Source organism: Pituophis catenifer, unplaced genomic scaffold (genome assembly GCF_029215685.1).
Source record: "Pituophis catenifer annectens isolate HBS135680 unplaced genomic scaffold, rPitCat1.0.hap2 SCAF_8, whole genome shotgun sequence".
Taxonomy (NCBI): domain Eukaryota; kingdom Metazoa; phylum Chordata; class Lepidosauria; order Squamata; family Colubridae; genus Pituophis; species Pituophis catenifer.
In genome coordinates, this window is record NW_027256888.1 from 3,499,954 (window position 1) to 3,517,484 (window position 17,531).

General features: G+C 36.8%; 1 protein-coding gene across 1 annotated transcript in view; it reads left to right on the forward strand.

Annotated features, from left to right (window-relative positions):
• Positions 1–17,214, forward strand: part of ATP8A1 (ATPase phospholipid transporting 8A1) — a 63,347-nt gene extending 46,133 nt beyond the window's left edge. Inside the window, exons 28-37 of the mRNA XM_070949066.1 lie at positions 1,447–1,521; positions 1,620–1,742; positions 3,770–3,848; positions 5,555–5,616; positions 6,365–6,421; positions 6,600–6,707; positions 11,108–11,196; positions 11,814–11,906; positions 13,658–13,749; positions 15,851–17,214. Of these exons, the coding sequence (XP_070805167.1) occupies positions 1,447–1,521; positions 1,620–1,742; positions 3,770–3,848; positions 5,555–5,616; positions 6,365–6,421; positions 6,600–6,707; positions 11,108–11,196; positions 11,814–11,906; positions 13,658–13,749; positions 15,851–15,948 (876 nt within the window). The 3' untranslated portion in view covers positions 15,949–17,214. The remainder of the gene's footprint in view (positions 1–1,446; positions 1,522–1,619; positions 1,743–3,769; positions 3,849–5,554; positions 5,617–6,364; positions 6,422–6,599; positions 6,708–11,107; positions 11,197–11,813; positions 11,907–13,657; positions 13,750–15,850) is intronic.
• The last annotated feature ends 317 nt before the right edge of the window (positions 17,215–17,531 follow it).

Sequence of the window (17,531 nt, forward strand, 5' to 3'; positions counted from 1 at the left end):
TGTGGCTGTTTTTTTTTTTTTCTGCCCCAACTCTCTTTTTTCCCTCTTGGAATTTTGTAAAACATCTTGACCAATATTTAGCTCAAATAAGTGGTGTCTAGTTAACACTTTATATTTCCATTAAATTGCAAAATTCTACTACAAAACAAAGCTAGAGTAAAAAATTTAAATTGCCTGAAATGCTGAACATATAATAATTGCTTATATTTCAGGATTCGTGTACACATAGCATATATTTCATGTTTTGCTTAAATGTTTTATATCTGGTGAGGTATGTTTATCGACTATGAGTTCTTTTGTTAAGTCCCTGATAAAAAGTTAAGTGAGTAGACGTGTTGTTTTTTTAGTGTTTTGCTGCTGTGGCTAACATTAACAGCCATAATGTATAAATCTAGCAGCTGGGACAGGTTTGTATGCATTTGATTAAAATAAAATCAATGCTTCCTGATATCTATTAAATTCTAACAATTTTCTTTATGTTAATTACTACATGAGAGAGGTTGCTTTCAGGCTCTCCTCTCCTTTCCTTCTAATTATTAGATATCAGTTAATGATCTGTTTAGAATTCAGCTGTTGAAACCAAACCCTATAATTTATATTTCAAATGTCAGCTCAGTATTATTTTGTTGTGTCTACAGAATCCCTGTTACGCTTTTTAAAAAATCCAGAAAATACAGCCTTGTAAAAACATTGCCTTATGCACTGTAATGTTTCATAGTTATCAAAACATTAATCATAGGCAGCTAATTTAATTTACATAGAAATTTTGCAAATATTCAGATAGTTGATGAGTATTTTCAACATTCTATTGCGTACCTTCAGGTATGAAAAACCTGTAACAATCTCAATGAGAAATGCATTAAATTCATGTAATATTGTTTTGGGATTCTTTTTATCCATTAGTAATTAGAATTAATCTGTTGATTGAACATCTATAAGGATGGGAATGTACTCTTAAGAAACAAAGGAATTAGGTGCCCTGTTACCTAATAAAAGTTAAATAGATATTGTCTTCATTATTAACTTTTCTGTGACTGAAAGTTTATGTTATTGCTGTTTTGAACATATTTGGTTAGCAAATATTAGTGATTCCAATCCTTCAAGTTGGAAGAACAGTTGGGAAAAAATGTTCATTATAAATGATTTAATCAAGAAAATATAATTCAAATTATATAAAATATTCAGGTGGAATCATGCCCAGAGATAATGTGGAACCAAAATAATCTATGTAAAACATTGTCTCAGAGACAGTTATCATGAAGGGTGTGACCTTAATCAGAATTGATTGAAAGCAATTTTTAAAAAAATTATAGACTGAAGACTCTTCACATGTTTATTATCTTTTCTGCCATTAAAATTTTCCCCATTTTTAAAAGATTATTGATTCAAGAAAAGATGCCCTTCAATCCATAAAACTAATATTATGTTTAAAACTCTATTCTTCAGATATGGTTTGCATTTGTTAATGGATTTTCTGGACAGATACTGTTTGAAAGATGGTGCATAGGACTTTATAATGTGGTAAGTTTTATAATTAGTTTCTTTGACAATGCTAATAGTTAAAATATATTTGAATGTTCATTACAGGTTTTTGTTATTATATTTGGTTTGTGCATTAGATGTTTACGGCTATGCCTCCATTGACGCTTGGAATATTTGAGAGATCCTGCCACAAAGTAAATATGCTAAAATACCCTGAATTATACAAGACGTCCCAAAACGCTCTGGATTTCAATTCAAAGGTAGTTGGAAATAATTTGTAATTATTGCATGTACACCTGTTTGATTCTATTTTACGACAACGTGCTTAAAATCATTTACATATAAGTTTGATGATGATGGTCCCCTATATCTCAGTAAGCTTCCAGTAACAATAAAATCCAATCCTGTCTATCTTCTGTTTTTTTTGTTTTTTGAGCTAGCTAGTTTTCCAGAGAAAAGCTGTTCATGAATATGCATAAAATTTTCAGAGGAGGATTTAATGTGGTAAAAAAGTAGCGGAAAGAACCTTCAGCAAACAAATAAATCATTCATGTGTATGGAAGAGTTTCTTGTTTATGCTTGTTGGTTGAGACTCTTTTGGCGCTCACGCCAACAGTGAAATTTTCATATTACGAGTAAATAAATAATAATAAATAACGTTCAAATTATTTATCCTGGTTCTTTAAAAACTTTTTAAAAGCCAGTATGGATAATAGATGCACAATTTCCAAATACTGATGTACTAGTTAAGAGTTTTTTGGATAACTATAATCTGAATCTGAGAGTGTATATTTTGCCAATTAAATTAAGTATGATTGATTGTATCATAATACACTCAACAAAGTGAAATCTCAGGTGCTGGTGCTTTAGCTGATGTTGGCCTTTGTTCACATTGTTATTATATTATTTTTCTGTACATAATTCTCTTCATTAGGTATAAGTAAACCTAAAACAAATACATATAGAAAGAACACTTAAATATGAACTAGTGTTGGTAATTTTATTAACACCAATTTAATTAACATCAAATTCATTAACAGAATAATTATACAGATCATGTTTTAAATTAATGTGGCTTCTGTACCGCTTATTTATAGCACTTTAAAACTAATTAGCTCAGATTTTTATGAGTTTCTTAAATGCTTCCTACATTTTTTTTCTTTATATTCCTCTTTTGTTAAACAAATTACAGTATAAATAATTGTGTAGGCCTGATAGATCAAAAAGAATTTCAACAATTTACTAACATAGGTTTTCTGCCACAATTTTCACATTATCTTTTGTGAATACATATAATTATTTTTGAAAAAGTTCAGTGAATGCAGATGAAGTTATTCTATTTGTAGTGTCCTGTTTAGTTTTGTTTTGCACAATTATGAATGTGGTCAAATCCCATGAACCACTCAGTTGTAAATGTTTTAATTATATTTTTTATTTTAGAAACTGATCTAACTTTTTATTGTTTTTAATTCTTAACAGGTTTTACAATTTCAAATGATTTGTAAAGACAGATATTTTTGGTTTGATATATGGAAGATTTAGAATTTTCATTGCCCTAAACGATGGTGCACAGATTCATTGCGATCAAAAGGGTCAGAGTTCAGGGGTCATGAAGAGAGGTTAAAGGATTAACGTGGGACAATGAGTATTCACCATAAAAATGAAAAAGCGGTCTTAATTTTCTTGCCCCCCATCTCAGCTTTTTCTCAAATAATATTCTTTTGTCAATGACACAGCAAGGAGAGACAAAGGTTAATGAGTAACACAAAAGTTCAAATATGCAAAGTATTGTGGCATAAATTGGATTGTACAACCTTAGCCAGTTAGATAATATTACAAAGATGTTACAGGCAGGGTAGAAAATTTTTTGAGGCAGAGAACATAATTCTGTTGTTTGAACAATTTCAAGCGATTAATACGTTTCTCTTTAGCACAATAAAGATTGTGATTTGTAAAAGCATGTCAGGCGTTACTACAAAACAACTTTCCTTTTATAGAAATAGTGAAAGGGGTTTCTTGACTTGACTCTGTCCATACATAAATACATAAAAACACATAGACTTTTTGTACATGTTTGATATAACTGTCTTATTATCTTTATTTGTAACATGTTAATCAGGAAAATGGTATAAATAAAAAATGCTTCATGTGCGTAATTAAACTGCATATATATGTGTGTGTGTGTGTGTGTTTATATATTATGTATTTAATATATGTGTATAAAAAGTTAAAATTTATAGAGCTACTTTTACCACAATGACGGTCATTAATGTTTGTTTTCGCTTAGGTTTTCTGGATCCATTGTTTAAATGGCCTCTTTCATTCAGTAATTCTGTTTTGGTTTCCGCTAAAAGCTATCCAGTATGGTAAGTAAATATTTAAAAAATAAAAAAGACTGCATTCACAGTAGACACGTACGTATTTGTTTGTTTGTTTAACAAACTCATACAGCCACTCATTAGCCAGACGGAATAATCCAAATAATCATTCAGAATTATAATCTGAATATAATCTGGGAAAATTATATTTCCAAAAGCTGACAAAGGAAAATCAAATATGAAATTGAATCCATAAATGTTCAGCTGGTGGTTGCAGATGTGCATACGATGCTCTCCTTCCTTGCTTGAAATGGCTATCCTGCAGCCTTGGGAGGAAAACTGAAGGTAGATATTTATTTTTAGCCCGTCCCTGACCTACTTCAGCCCCAGAAAATTGCAACACATGTTTTTGCCCAGATGCAAATGCATAGAACTATTAACGATTCTGTATTCCTCCACATAATCTCACAATATGCGGAAATATACTAAATACATTTATTCCTAAACTAATACGATTTCACCCTTTATTAGAAGCAGGGCTGCTAAAATGGAAATCAGGCAGTCTTCAACTTACGGCAGTTCATTTAGTGACCGTTCAAAGTTACAACGGCACTGGGGAAAAAGTGGCTTATGACCGTTTTTCACATGATCGCAGCATTCCCATGGTCACGTGGTCAAAATTCAGATGTTTGGCAACTGGCTCGTATTTAGGACGGTCGCAGGGTCCCAGGGTCACTTTCTGACAAGCAAAGTCAACGGGGAAGCCAGATTCACTTAGCAACCGTGTTGCTAACTTAACTGCAGTGATTCACTTAACAACGGTGGCAAGAAAGGTCGTAAAATGGGGCAAAACTCACTTAACAAACGTCTCACTTAGCAAAATAAATGTTGGGCTCAATTGTAGTCGTAAATTGAGGACTACCAGTAGACATCTGCTCTTTCTCCCTAACTATTACTTTAGTTAACACCTGATTAAAGAATTTTTGATTACCAGTTTTCAATCTCTTTGTAAATTACTTGGGCTGCAGCTGTAATGAATAGGTACCACTTGAAGAAACATGCCGGCTGGGGAATTCTGGAGTTTGAAAGCCACCCATCCTAAAGTTGCCAAACTAAAGTTGAGAAAGCCTGGAATTTTTTTTTCCTCTTAACTCTAGATTTCCTTCTTCGGTTATTTGCCTTATTATACAAACGTGCAGTATACATAGAATGTGGTTTCTTACATATAAATATAGCTGATGGTTTATTCATTTGTAGTAGCTGCCCATTTTTCTTTCTTAAAGTACCAGTCTTGAGATGTTTATAGCAGAGGTGGGTTTCAGCAGGTTCTGACCAGTTCTGGAGAACCGGTAGCGGAAATTTTGAATTGTTCAGAGAACCGGTAAATACCACCTCTGACTGGCCCCGCCCCCATCTATTCTCTGCCTCCCAAGTCTCAGCTGATTGGGAGGAAATGGGGATTTTGCAGTAACCTTCCCCTGGAGTGTGGTGGGAATGGAGATTTTTAAAGCTGTATCTTTGTAAATCTGAATAAACAAACAAACAAAAAATTTGGCCAGTAATTAAAAGTGTGCATTGCTGCCCTGCCACGCCCACCAAGCCACACCCACAGAACCAGTAAAAAATTTTGAAACCCATCACTGGTTTGTAGGTAAGAGTTGCTTGGCGAGTTGGCAGCCATATGAATCTAATGAAAGCAAATAAATTGCGTGCAGAATCTGTTAGTTAACGTTGGCAATGTTACTCTTTTATAGATACTGTGTTTGCCAGTGGTAGAACTTCAGACTACTTGCTCTTGGGAAATGCCGTATATACAGTAAGTTCTGTACAGTAAGTTCCAGCTCAGATCTTAAACCGGAAACAGCAGTTGACCTCACTGAGTCCTACTTAAGCAGCTTAAGAGCCCTGGTGGCGCAGTGGTTAGAATATGCAGCATTGCAGGCTAACTCAGCCCACTGCCAGGAGTTCGATCCTTAAGGTTGACTCAGCCTTCCATCCTTTTGCATGGACTAGGTAGTGTGCAAAACCACACACACCCTGTTCCGTGATGCCCAAGAGTGGCTTACAATATACAAATCTAAACACTATTGCTGTTTCTAGCTACCATGAAAGGCCAAATGACTTGGTGTCATTTTGTATACAACAGCCATCCTCTGTTGATCATCTACTTTCAGTCCAGTGTTTGTTGTAATTGTTATTTTCTTTTTCCATAAATGTCTTCATATAATCAAAACCTCTGGGTGTTCTGTCCCAGATGACATAAGGGCATTCATTCGTGTGTTTTCTGTGTTTTACTCGGGCATCATTTGCAAGCGTGCACACACAGAGATGCTCACTCATTCACTCACTCACTTGTAAGCTGCGGAGTATAAGTAACTTGTTTGCACTCCATCTGTAACTGAAGGAAAACGCAGAAGCAAGATAACGATTTCTTAAATTGCATGTTATACAGATGTTAGAATGTTAAACATTTCTTCAATTTTGAAATCGCGTATTTCAATCTGAGTTCAGTTTTATCCGGTTAGGAAAAGTAATGTCTCTCCTCTTTTTTTCTTTTTTTTTAGTTTGTGGTCATAACAGTGTGCTTAAAAGCTGGATTGGAGACTTCATATTGGACTTTGGTAAGATGTCTTTAAAATATTATAACACAATAAATGATAGCAGCTCATTTCTATTGAGGCAATGCACGACACTTTTAATTAATGGTGGAATTTTTTGTTTGTTTATTCAGATTTACAAAAATACAGCTTTAAAAATATTCATTTACTAACTGAGTTTCTTTCTCTCTTTTTTTTCCAGTTTAGTCATATAGCTATATGGGGCAGCATTGTCCTCTGGATAGTATTTTTTGGCATCTACTCTTCTTTATGGCCAGTAATTCCTATGGCACCGGACATGTCAGGGGAGGTAATATTTCTTTTAATTAACATAAAATTTTGAAAATATGTGTTACAATTTTTCTTTCAAGCAGGAGATGATTTAAAACTTAGTAATCTTTTCAACAGTTTAGGAATTCTCCTGGACATGGTAGTTTTTGACATGCTAGCGTTAAAAAAAATGTTTCAGAAAAGCATTTAAGCAGAAACCTGAAGATTCACCTCCAGGGAACGATGATAAAAATATTTTAGAAAGTTCTAATAAGAAAACGGTTAAAAAAACAACGAGGAGCTAGTAACAGTAAGGATAGCTGGCCAAAAAAGGGTGAAAAATATAGGTAAAAATGTGTTTTTCAGAAATATGTATTTGTGGTTTGATGCAAATTCTAATATAAAACAGAATATACATTTAGCAGGGAGTATATTTTTGAATTCTAATGGCAGAAGGGGACGGAGAACTAAAGGACCTTTTGATGTGGGTGAAAGAGGAGAGTGCAAAAGTTGGCTTGAAACTCAACATGAGGGGGGAAAAAACTTGGCTCTTGGGAAAGCACCTTTGGGACATTTTGGTTGATCAGTGTACAAAAATCAAAGTAATTGATAATGGTAAAAGAATAAAAAATAGGTCATTCCTCAAATCATCTCAGTAGAATCCATCTTCCGGCTAATTTAAAATTGTGGCTCACAATCAAAAATTAAAAATCCGCGATGCAAGAAAAGAAAAAGTCCAATTGCACCGGTAGGTGCCTATCTAAAACAGGATCATTTTCATGAGTTTATGAAACCCAGTTATATGGAGGCTAAAAGCACCTCATGGCATAAGCTGTTCCTTTAAGGTCAGGATTGCCATTGAAGTTTTGGTTCCGGGGTTCCATCCCCTTGACTTCTGATTGGGTAGAGATACTAAGAGAGTATCTCTAACTGGGAGATGGTAAGTTCTAGTCCCACCTTAAGCATGAAAGCCGGCTGGGTGACTTTGGGCCAATCACTAGGAGATGGTGAATTCTAGTCCCGCCTTAGCCATGAAAGCCGGCTGGGTGACCTTGTGCCAGTCACTCTGTCTCAGCCCAACCAACCTCACAGGGTTGTTGTGAGAGAAAACAGGAGGAAGAAGTATGACCCCTGCTCGCTCTCCTGAGTGTCTTTTAATGTCACGAAGGCAGGATAAAAAAATCTTAAGACGTAAACAAGAGAGCCAGTTTGGTGAAAGGGTCAAAGCCGCTGAGCCAAATGCTTCCTGCACGTTTCTGAAAATCACTTTTTAATTGATAATAAATTTAAGAGGGACCCTTTCACCCGTTAACATCCAACAGGTTCTAACGACGTTCGGCTCAACTGAGGCCGACCCTCTGGCAATTTGTATTTCTCTGTTATGTTTTGCGGGGGGGAGTCCCATGCCAACATTTCAGCAAGGTTGCATTTGATTTCCCAAGGCCGAAAGGGGCCAGGGCCAGAAGACTTGGCAGCGGGCGGCCGATGAATTTGTAAATCGCGAAAAGGCAGACGGAGTCCAACCCCAGAACAGGCTGTCCCTGTTAGCGGCCATTGTCTGCCCTGGATCCGTTTGCTAAATTCTCAGCTGACCCGTCTACGGGCAGAGAGATGTGAAAAGTTAGAGACAAAATGGGTTCTGAGCTGAGCCCAGAGGGAGCTTTTCTTTCCCCCCCCCCAGCCCCTCCCCCCAGCCCCAAACAGAAAGGAAGGAAATACCTCCGTGGGATTGTGTGTTTCTCCCTCTTCACCCACACACATACAAAGAAGCTTTCTGTCTTTAATGTGAATGTCAGCTTTAAATCTTTTAGTTTTGGATTAACTCTGCAAAAGGTGGGAGGGGGGGAACAAAATCTGACAGGCTTTCAAATATGATGCAGAAAAACGTTTGGTGGTGGGGGTTTTTTTTTTTTTTTCCTTCCTTCAATTCAGGTTGCTCATTTGTGAAGCCAAAGGGCTGGATTGAGTGAATGTGGGCGCCCGTTGTTCCTTCGTCCATCGTTAGCATCACAATGCTCAGAATTAAACATCCTGGGACCTACATTATCAATTCTGCTGTTTCACCAAGCAACTTTTAATACAAGGGGGCTTAGACAAGGGGGATGGTTCTTTGGTATTTCCCTAACTTTAAAAAGTCATTAAGAACCATTTAAAAAAAAGAAAGAAAGAAAGGAACTCTATTTAAATCCCCCGTCCCCGGCTATTTTTTGCATTTATGTTTAATTCAGAAATCAGTCGTATTTATCATTTTCTCTTGGCTTGCTTTCCCCCACCACCCCATTAGAAGCTACTCGGCCTTTCTTCTTCAGCACTTTTGCAACACACTTAGAAAAGTAATCGTCCTCTTTTCTTTCACCTGTTATGGATCTAATTCTATGAGCATCCTTAGTTTCTCTGCACGCAATAATACTCTGATTAAATCACAGGGCATAGTTTCCACTCCACCTGTAAAGTCACTGCATCGTCACTTTCTCTCTCCCTCTCTCTCTCTCTCTCTCTCTTTTTTTTTTTTTTTTAAATGCAATTTACATCTGGGCCAAATAATTTACCATTTTGTGATTAATGAAGGGCAAAGGCGCTAACTGCATTCTCCAAGCACAAACTGTATCACTGCTACAGGAGAGGGGCCCCTGATTTTACTCGCCTGCCCCATCGCCTCCTGCTCCTTGAGCCTTAGGAAAAAGGGTCCCTTGTCTGTCTGTCGAGTGATTTTGGGGGGCCCCCAGACTGCTGCTCCAGGGGATTAACAGGCCTCCCACTTATTCAGCAGAAGAGTTTAAAAGCTCCTGCAATGGAAATTTCCTGTTTGTCATTTGATGAAGTGAGACCCATCTGTTCCCATGATTTTGAACAGATACAATGCCAAAAACTCATTCCCAACATGCGTTTATTTTGAGTGTTGTTAGTGTGTACTTCGTAGCATACTATCACATCTCGGAACCTGAAATTTGCATTGTCATATGTACACCTGGAGCTAATAAGAAGTGCAAGTGCATGTAATGAGCCCTCAGCTTTTAAATTACTCAAAATACCTTGAAAATTTCACTGATAAACTTCTGCTTTTAGTGAAGGGCTTAATTGTATTTTCAAATATTATAGTGCTTTCAGATAATCTATCTACTTCTCTGGAAAGTGAATAAAGGATTATGAGCTGGTAAATAAAAAACTCTCAGTTTACCAGCAACTGTTTTACAGATTTTATTCGGCATATTTTGTCCTAATGCACAACATTTTTCAAAGCAGTGGTATCCAACAATAAAATGATGTAATGATTACAAAGTAATCAAAATCATTTTTAAAAAACATTAAAAATAACCCTAGAACAAAGATTAAAATAACCTGTATCCAAACAGGTTGCCTATTCTTTCCCCCAACCCCCAACCCCCAAAAAAGCATTTAATTATTATTTTAGTTTCTAAAACAACCCACTGGCCATTGATTCTGGGTGGCTTAACAAACTATTAAAAATGGCAATCCTGAAAAAAAAAATAATTCTGACGGTGAAACAATACATTGCACTAGATGTCCAGAGATTTTCTATTGAATTTTAAAGGCCAGTAAGCGTGTAAATTTTTTCAGGAGAAAAAAAATACCTCTTTTAGCTAAAACCTATACAAAACCTCCACTTCTGGGACAATCAACGCCACAACAGCCATACAGTTTTCCTCTCCAGGCAATGAAACACCCCACCAGTCACAAACAGACTCTCCTGCAGCTAGGAAGAGTTACTTCGCTTCTGAATCTCTGGAGAAAATTTAAAAAAAAATACATTTTTATGGCTGGGAGCTCATTTTTTAATGTGGGATCCTTGCTGCATTCTGAGCTTGGTGGCTTCCTTGCAGACATTTTATTAACCGACTAGGTAACATCTTCAGGGCTAGAGGAGAAAGGGGGTTTGCGGAGTGGAAGAGGAGGAGGACTGTGGGGTCCTTGGTGCTCTCTGAGTTTGTTGGTTTTCTTGCTGATGTTTCATTACCCAACCAGATAACACCATCAGTGGTAGACGGGATGGGATGGACTCTCTGTTTGTGTGTGTGTGTACACAAATACATACATTCACACATACACCACTTCCATCTAGCACAGATGATACTACCTAAGTGGCTTATGCAAAAAAAACAACAGAGTTTAGAAAGCACCAAGGACCCCATGGTTGTCCTCCTGCTCCTCTTCCTCTCCACAAACTCTTAACCCTTTCTAGCACGGATGATGTTCCCTAGTTGGGTAATGAAATGTCTGGAAGTAAAACAACCAAGTTCAGAAAGGACTAAGGACCTCCCCACAGTTCAACGCTCAGCTATAAATATTCTCTTCTGTTGGTACTAATTTTTTTCTACATAGGCGATTTATGATTGAGCTTTCCGCAGAGATTTTATTTACCATCGTTGCAAATGTTTCATTGTATAGGTTTTTTTTTTTTTTTTTTTTTAATCTATATAGGCCGTGATGTTGTTCAGCTCCGGAATCTTCTGGATGGGCTTATTTAGTATTCCAGTGACAGCACTGATATTTGATGTAGTATATAAAGTGTAAGTATGATATAATTAATATATGGTCTACCAAATAATTAATCTGTCCATTTGTTAATTACCTAAAATTACAGTGCAGGCTTCACAGCTACTCAGGACAAAATCCCATTAGTTCAACAGGATGTATTCCTAAGTAAGTGCATTTAATGATGCAGTATAATTATTGGCATATCTTCCTAATTAAATACAAGCTCAATTAGATTTACACATGTATAGAGAATTGACTCCTTAGTCTACTAAATTATGACCTGCTTTTGCAGATTGTTCTTTTAGTTGAGATTACTCCTCAGAGGAGAACAACATATATACTGAATATCACAGTTTTATTATATGAAAGTATAAAATATTAAAATCAAATATACTGTATGGATACAATGCTTCTTTGGAAAATATTACTCCCTGGTTCCCTAATGGTTAATCTCAAAAATGAAGGAATAATCTGAGTTCTCTGTGGGCTCCACTATAGTATAATTTATATTCTTTTTTAGATAATGTTATTGTGGGACTGAATTTAACGTCACTGGGTTACATTTAATTTTATACTGATATTTGCAGACAGATAAAAAGATTCAGAATTTTAAAATGAATTAACTGAAATATATAAATCATTCTTTTAGAGTGAAGAGGGCAGCATTTAAGACCTTAGTAGATGAAGTTCAGGAGTTGGAAGCAAAATCACAAGATCCGGGAGCTGTTCTGCACGGAAAAAGGTAGAATATGATTATCTGTAATTTCCCCAACCCTTGAATATTAGCATTCTATTTATGTGTTTGGCCTGAGTTGACCTCATCGCTTGGAGTCTGAAATCCACGTCGTAAAGGTTCTTGAATTAATTTTGCTCATAAAATGAACCAAATATTGCCTTAGTTAAGCATTCTCTTCCAATTAATTCAATATCCACTTTAACTAATGATGCAACTAGTTCAGCGTGCTGAGAGCAGCTTGGATTAGCTTGTAGCCTGTCCCTATTGCATCTAGTCAGTTAAGGGAGCTTATTTCTACTAATAGGTAATTATGATATGTATATTTCAGTGGGCCTGGAAGGGAAGTAGTTGAATTCCTAATCAGAAGAGAAGGAGCTGTTGGAAACAAGGGGCTTCAAATGGCTGCACACAAGGATGCATTTGAATATACCTGAGAGTAGCCCTTTACCTTGCGAATTTAATTTTTTTGTAAAAAAAAAAATCAACTCTTTCCTTGGAGTATTATTTCTTCCCTACCATTATTTCCATGTAGTGTTAATTCTCCCTTTTCTCTTGGCTTCCTCTCCCAGAGTAATTACAGTAACAACAGTGTAGTTACAGAGTAACTAGGATATAATATATTATAATAGTAATATAGTTACAGAGTAACTATAATATCTAAGTAGCTACGGAGCACTTAACAGTAATTATTTCATAAACATACAATTCAAATTGATGTTACTGCTGTGATAGTTGATAATTAAATACCATTTATCATTTTAATATCTTTAACTCCCCTCGTAACCCTTTGCAAGATTACGGTAGACTCACTACAAACACAATATAGGTATAATAAAATACTTTGCAGCAGTTAAGGGGTTTCACCTGTGTTTTCCAAACCTGTGTTTATTTTCATTCTTTACAACTTTACAACTCCCCCAATCATGTAATTTGTTTCATTTCTATATTTTGATTGCTTAAGATTAAGTCCAGGGGTTTCCAAGAGACTTGCTCACTCAGTGAAGTTTGACTTCCCTTTCTCCATTTTGCAGTTGCTTGTGGCCTGCTCTCTGCCCCCATCCCCAAGCTTCACCCAGGGAATTCAGGGATCCATCCCTGAAAATTTGACAATAACATGAAGTTGTTGCAAATGATGTGAAGGGAATGCATTGGCACCAAAGATCCAAAATTACTTCTCTCCCTAGTTTTTTCCCGGATGCCCTCCATAACAGCAATCTGACCATCATTAGTTGCAGGCCTTGCTGATTAAATCCTTACGTTCAAATGTTTAAGATAACATTAACAAGCTCTGATTTATTTGTTAAATTGTCAACCAGAAACGTATTTACATCCTACTGTAAAACATACTAAAAGTTTGCTTGGTGCCTTAAATTTTGAGGCTAAAGCTACAACGCTGATTTAAAGCATAAAGTAAACAAGAATAATAATCATTTTTCCAGTTACAATACTTATGAAGAGCCTGATCATTGTCAAATATAGAACTAGTAACAGAAATCTACTGGCTTTAATAATAGGAGCTGAAAAAACTTTTCTTGAAGTAGCGTTGCCAATAAATAAATCCATTTTCAGGCCCTGAGTAGGTGTATATACAGTAGCTAATGTTATTATTAACATTATATTAATGTTAAATATGTGATTGCTGCCATTGGTCATTTCCAATATTCTGTTCAATATTTGTTATTGCAGTCTGGATTTCTGCCCCACCCACCCTAAATTTTAGTGCATTTCATAAATTTGTCACCTTTTTTGTTTCCTAGCTTAACTGAAAGAGCTCAGCTATTGAAAAACGTCTTTAAGAAAAACCACGTCAACTTGTACCGCTCCGAATCTGTGCAACAAAATTTGCTTCGTAAGTATTTGAGGTGTGCTAGAAAGCAACACAAAGTCAGAGGTTGCAAATAACAGCACAGTCTTATCAGAAATTTTGCCGACATGCCGATTAGCTCACATATTATTCTACAGTCTCATCTGCCTACTGCCGTGTAACTGATTTTCAGCTACATTGAAGGTTTAGAAAGTGAAAAAGCAAACGGCAAATATTTCAAACAAATAAGCAAATGAAATTTTCAAAAATTCAATTTTAAAGAAAATTAATCTCCCAATGTATCATTGAGGGACTAATTACATAAAAGAGAATAAAGGGTAAATAAAAGAAAATTGAGAAGGGTCTCTTTAATAAAAGAGTCTCTGTGAAATCTTTCACTTCTTCTCACCTTCATCTGTCTCACATGGATTCAGAGCATCTCTTTGGAATATTTTCTTGCTGGAGGTGAAGTCATCCCCCATAAACCTGACCTTCCAGCAGAGCCTAAAAATCTGGTCCTGGGAGTGGCTAATGGGATAGAGAGAAGATTCCCACCCTGTGTCGCTGGCCCTCTTGGATTTTAATGTCCTATTTCTCTCGTTTTACAATTAACTTTTTTTTTACTTTTTATTATTCTGTAAGCCACCCAGAATCATTGTAACAGTGAAATGACCCACATATAAATTGAATCGATTAATAAATAAAATCTCTTGATCTCCATGAACAGTTTGGATGCTCCAGTGATAACCTGTTGTGCCAACAGACCTCAATTTGGACTAGATCTGATCCAAAGTGGGTCAAATGTCCTGGCACTCTAATTCCTTCTTGAAATTTGGCATTTAAAAGGATCTAAACTTGAATCAGACTTTTTTAATCATGTCACATTATCAATAAATGTTCTTCAGAGTACTGTTGCTCGCCAAATCTGTTATCCTTTCCTTCCTTTTTTTGTGCGAGTCTCTAAGGTTAGCCTGAACAAAATGTTTCTCGGTGCAGGCAGTCCTCAGCGTACAATCACAATTGAGCTCAACATTTCTGTTGCAAAGCAAGACAGTTGTTAAGTGAGTTTTGCCCCATTTTACAACTTTTCAGAGCTGTTGTGGTGCAGTGGTAAGAATGCAATACTGCAGGCTAATTCTGCTGACTGCCGATTGCCAGCAATTCGGCAGTTCAGTTCTCACCGGCTCAAGGTTGCCTCAGCCTTCCATCCTTCCGAGGTCAGTAAAATGAGGACCCAGATTGTTGGGGGCAAAAGGCTGACTCTGTAAACTGCTTAGAGAGTGCTGGAAAGCACTGTGAAGTGGCATATATGTCTGAGTTCTATTGCTATCTTCTTGCCATAATTGTTAAGCAAGTCACAGCAATTGTTAGATGTCAGAGTTCCGACTGACGCCCTAATTAAATCACGAGCCTCGAGCCAAGCTTCAAAAGAAATCCAGTTATTTATTAGGAGCTTCATGTTCGCACTTTCCAAGTGAAGCCAACTCTGACCTCACTTAATTTATATTCCAGCTCTGACCCTGTTTAACCCCTCCCCCCAAGGTGTGTCATCAGTCACATTCTCCAACAAAGCAATTTTGTGGGTTGTAGGGAAAATTTCGCGGGTTATAGAGATCACTCCCCTCCGGCCACTGTGGGTAACCATGGAGATGGCCTTGACAGGGAGATGGCTGGAATGTGCTTTTTGTTTTGACTGAAGTGCTCCCTCGCTGCAGCTGCAAAGTTCATTTCCCATCCCCCTTGCCTATGGCAACTCGAGAGCAGACCAGGGATGCTTTGCGAGTTGACATTAAGTCAGCAACACAGTTGTTATGTGAATCTGGCTCCCCCATTGACTTTGCTTTTCGGAAGGTCATAAGAGGTGATCGCTCAACCCCCGGGACCCTGCAGCGGTCATAAATATGAGCCAGTTGCCAAGCGTTTCAATTTTGATCACATGACCATGACGATGCTGCAACAGTCAATAAGTGGTCACAGATCCCTTTTTTTCCCAGCGCCATTGTAACTTTGAACCGTCACGATACGAACCGTTGCAGGTTGAGGACTAACCTGTTATTTCATTTCCGCGATGCGTTCAAAGCATTTAAAGAGCGTTAGAGCGATCCGCACTGTTTCTCGTGTACAACCCAACTCTCTCCACTTCCAGATGGATACGCTTTCTCGCAAGATGAAAATGGAATCGTTTCGCAGTCGGAAGTAATAAGAGCCTATGACACGACGAAACAGAGACCCGACGAATGGTGAAGAAGGATGAAGGACCGAAGTCACGAGAGTTCCAGTGTTTGCCATATCCAGCCAAATTAATGCATATTTCCTGCATCTGCAAACATGGTTGAGTAACAAGATTAGGGGCAGTTGCAGGTTGTTCACTCTTATTTCTTGAAGTTCGCGCGTATTGAGTAGATATAAGCACTGTGCAACTACACTCTTAACACACCATCCGTCAAAATTTTCAAAAGGGACTTATGTTTTGTAAAACAGATGCTGAGAATTAACCTGCAGCCTTTTCAAACAGCTAATTTACAGTAAAGATGAGCACTGCTCCTATGTGTAGACAGATAAAAGGTAAATATTCAATATTGTCCACAACCGGGTTGCTCAGCATATGCTATAGATTGAGAAGCAGAGCCTTTGCCAAGGTGTATACACGGTGAAATTAAATATAATGAGCCTTTGATTTCCACAAGTGCTAACGAACCATTTTAATTACCTTAATTCATGTGACGAAGAAAGACCGCAAAGCAAGATACTAAGAAGGAATTGGGTTAAGTGAGCTTGTTTGCCAAAGAAATTCCATGTCTTCTCCTAGTCCTCATTTGTAAAACCTAAGCGGTAGCGATAGGTGTCCAACGACAGAATTGCATGTTTGATACTCTGTACTTGAAAAGTTTTACAATAATATGAAAACTGATAGGATTTGGTTTTGATGCGTTTAATTTCAGATCTGTGGTTCCTTTCACCTTTGGCCTTACAGAAGCCTTTCTTTTTTGCGTCCATGCTCTTTTTCACAGAATGTGTACATGCAACACAGCATTCATTTTCCTCTTGTCAGGAGTCTCTGTCTTTGAGACTTGTTACCTGCTTAAGAGTCCCGGTGTGGTGACATTTGTGTGCGAGGCTCAGGTATTCTTCCCCGTGCGTATCATCAAGAACTTTCGTTTTTTTAAAAAAGCAATGGTTGCTTGTTGGGATTGGCAAAGAGACAAAGATGGTGCCTTAACTAAGTTTCCTGTTTCCCAAACAGGCATGAACCCTGTCAGACAAGAAAGAGCCAACTGTATTAGCGACTGTTCAGGTGTAATTCAAGGCCACGGTGCATTGCATCCATCCCCTGCGGTTACAGATATATAGGCCCTATAAAGAAAAGCCAATCCAGAATTTTGTAATATTTACAGAAGTCAGAAACTGATTGTCCTTAGTGGATTGGGGTGGAAGTGTGCTTGAATATAGAGATTTTATTTACAGAGCATTTTATATATAAATTAGTTTACTATAAAATAATTTACCTTGTTAGTCACGATAATCTGAAAAAAAAAAGGAATCGACATTATCGGTTTACTACTATTACTATACTATACATTCAGTTTGCACTATCAGATAGTTTATTTGGGGAATTTAATAGATTCTGTTTGTACATTCCCAAGTTTGATTTAAATTAAAGTATGCAAAAGTTTGAGGATTTAAAATAACAAGGTTTGTGTATGTTTTAAGTAAAAAGATTTTCTAGCTAGTAATGTAAAACTTCCCTTCTCATTAACTGAAATGTTTTGAGTAAATGTTTTTAAATCTTGTCATTTTGTAAAATCAGAATGAGAAAGCCTATTAAA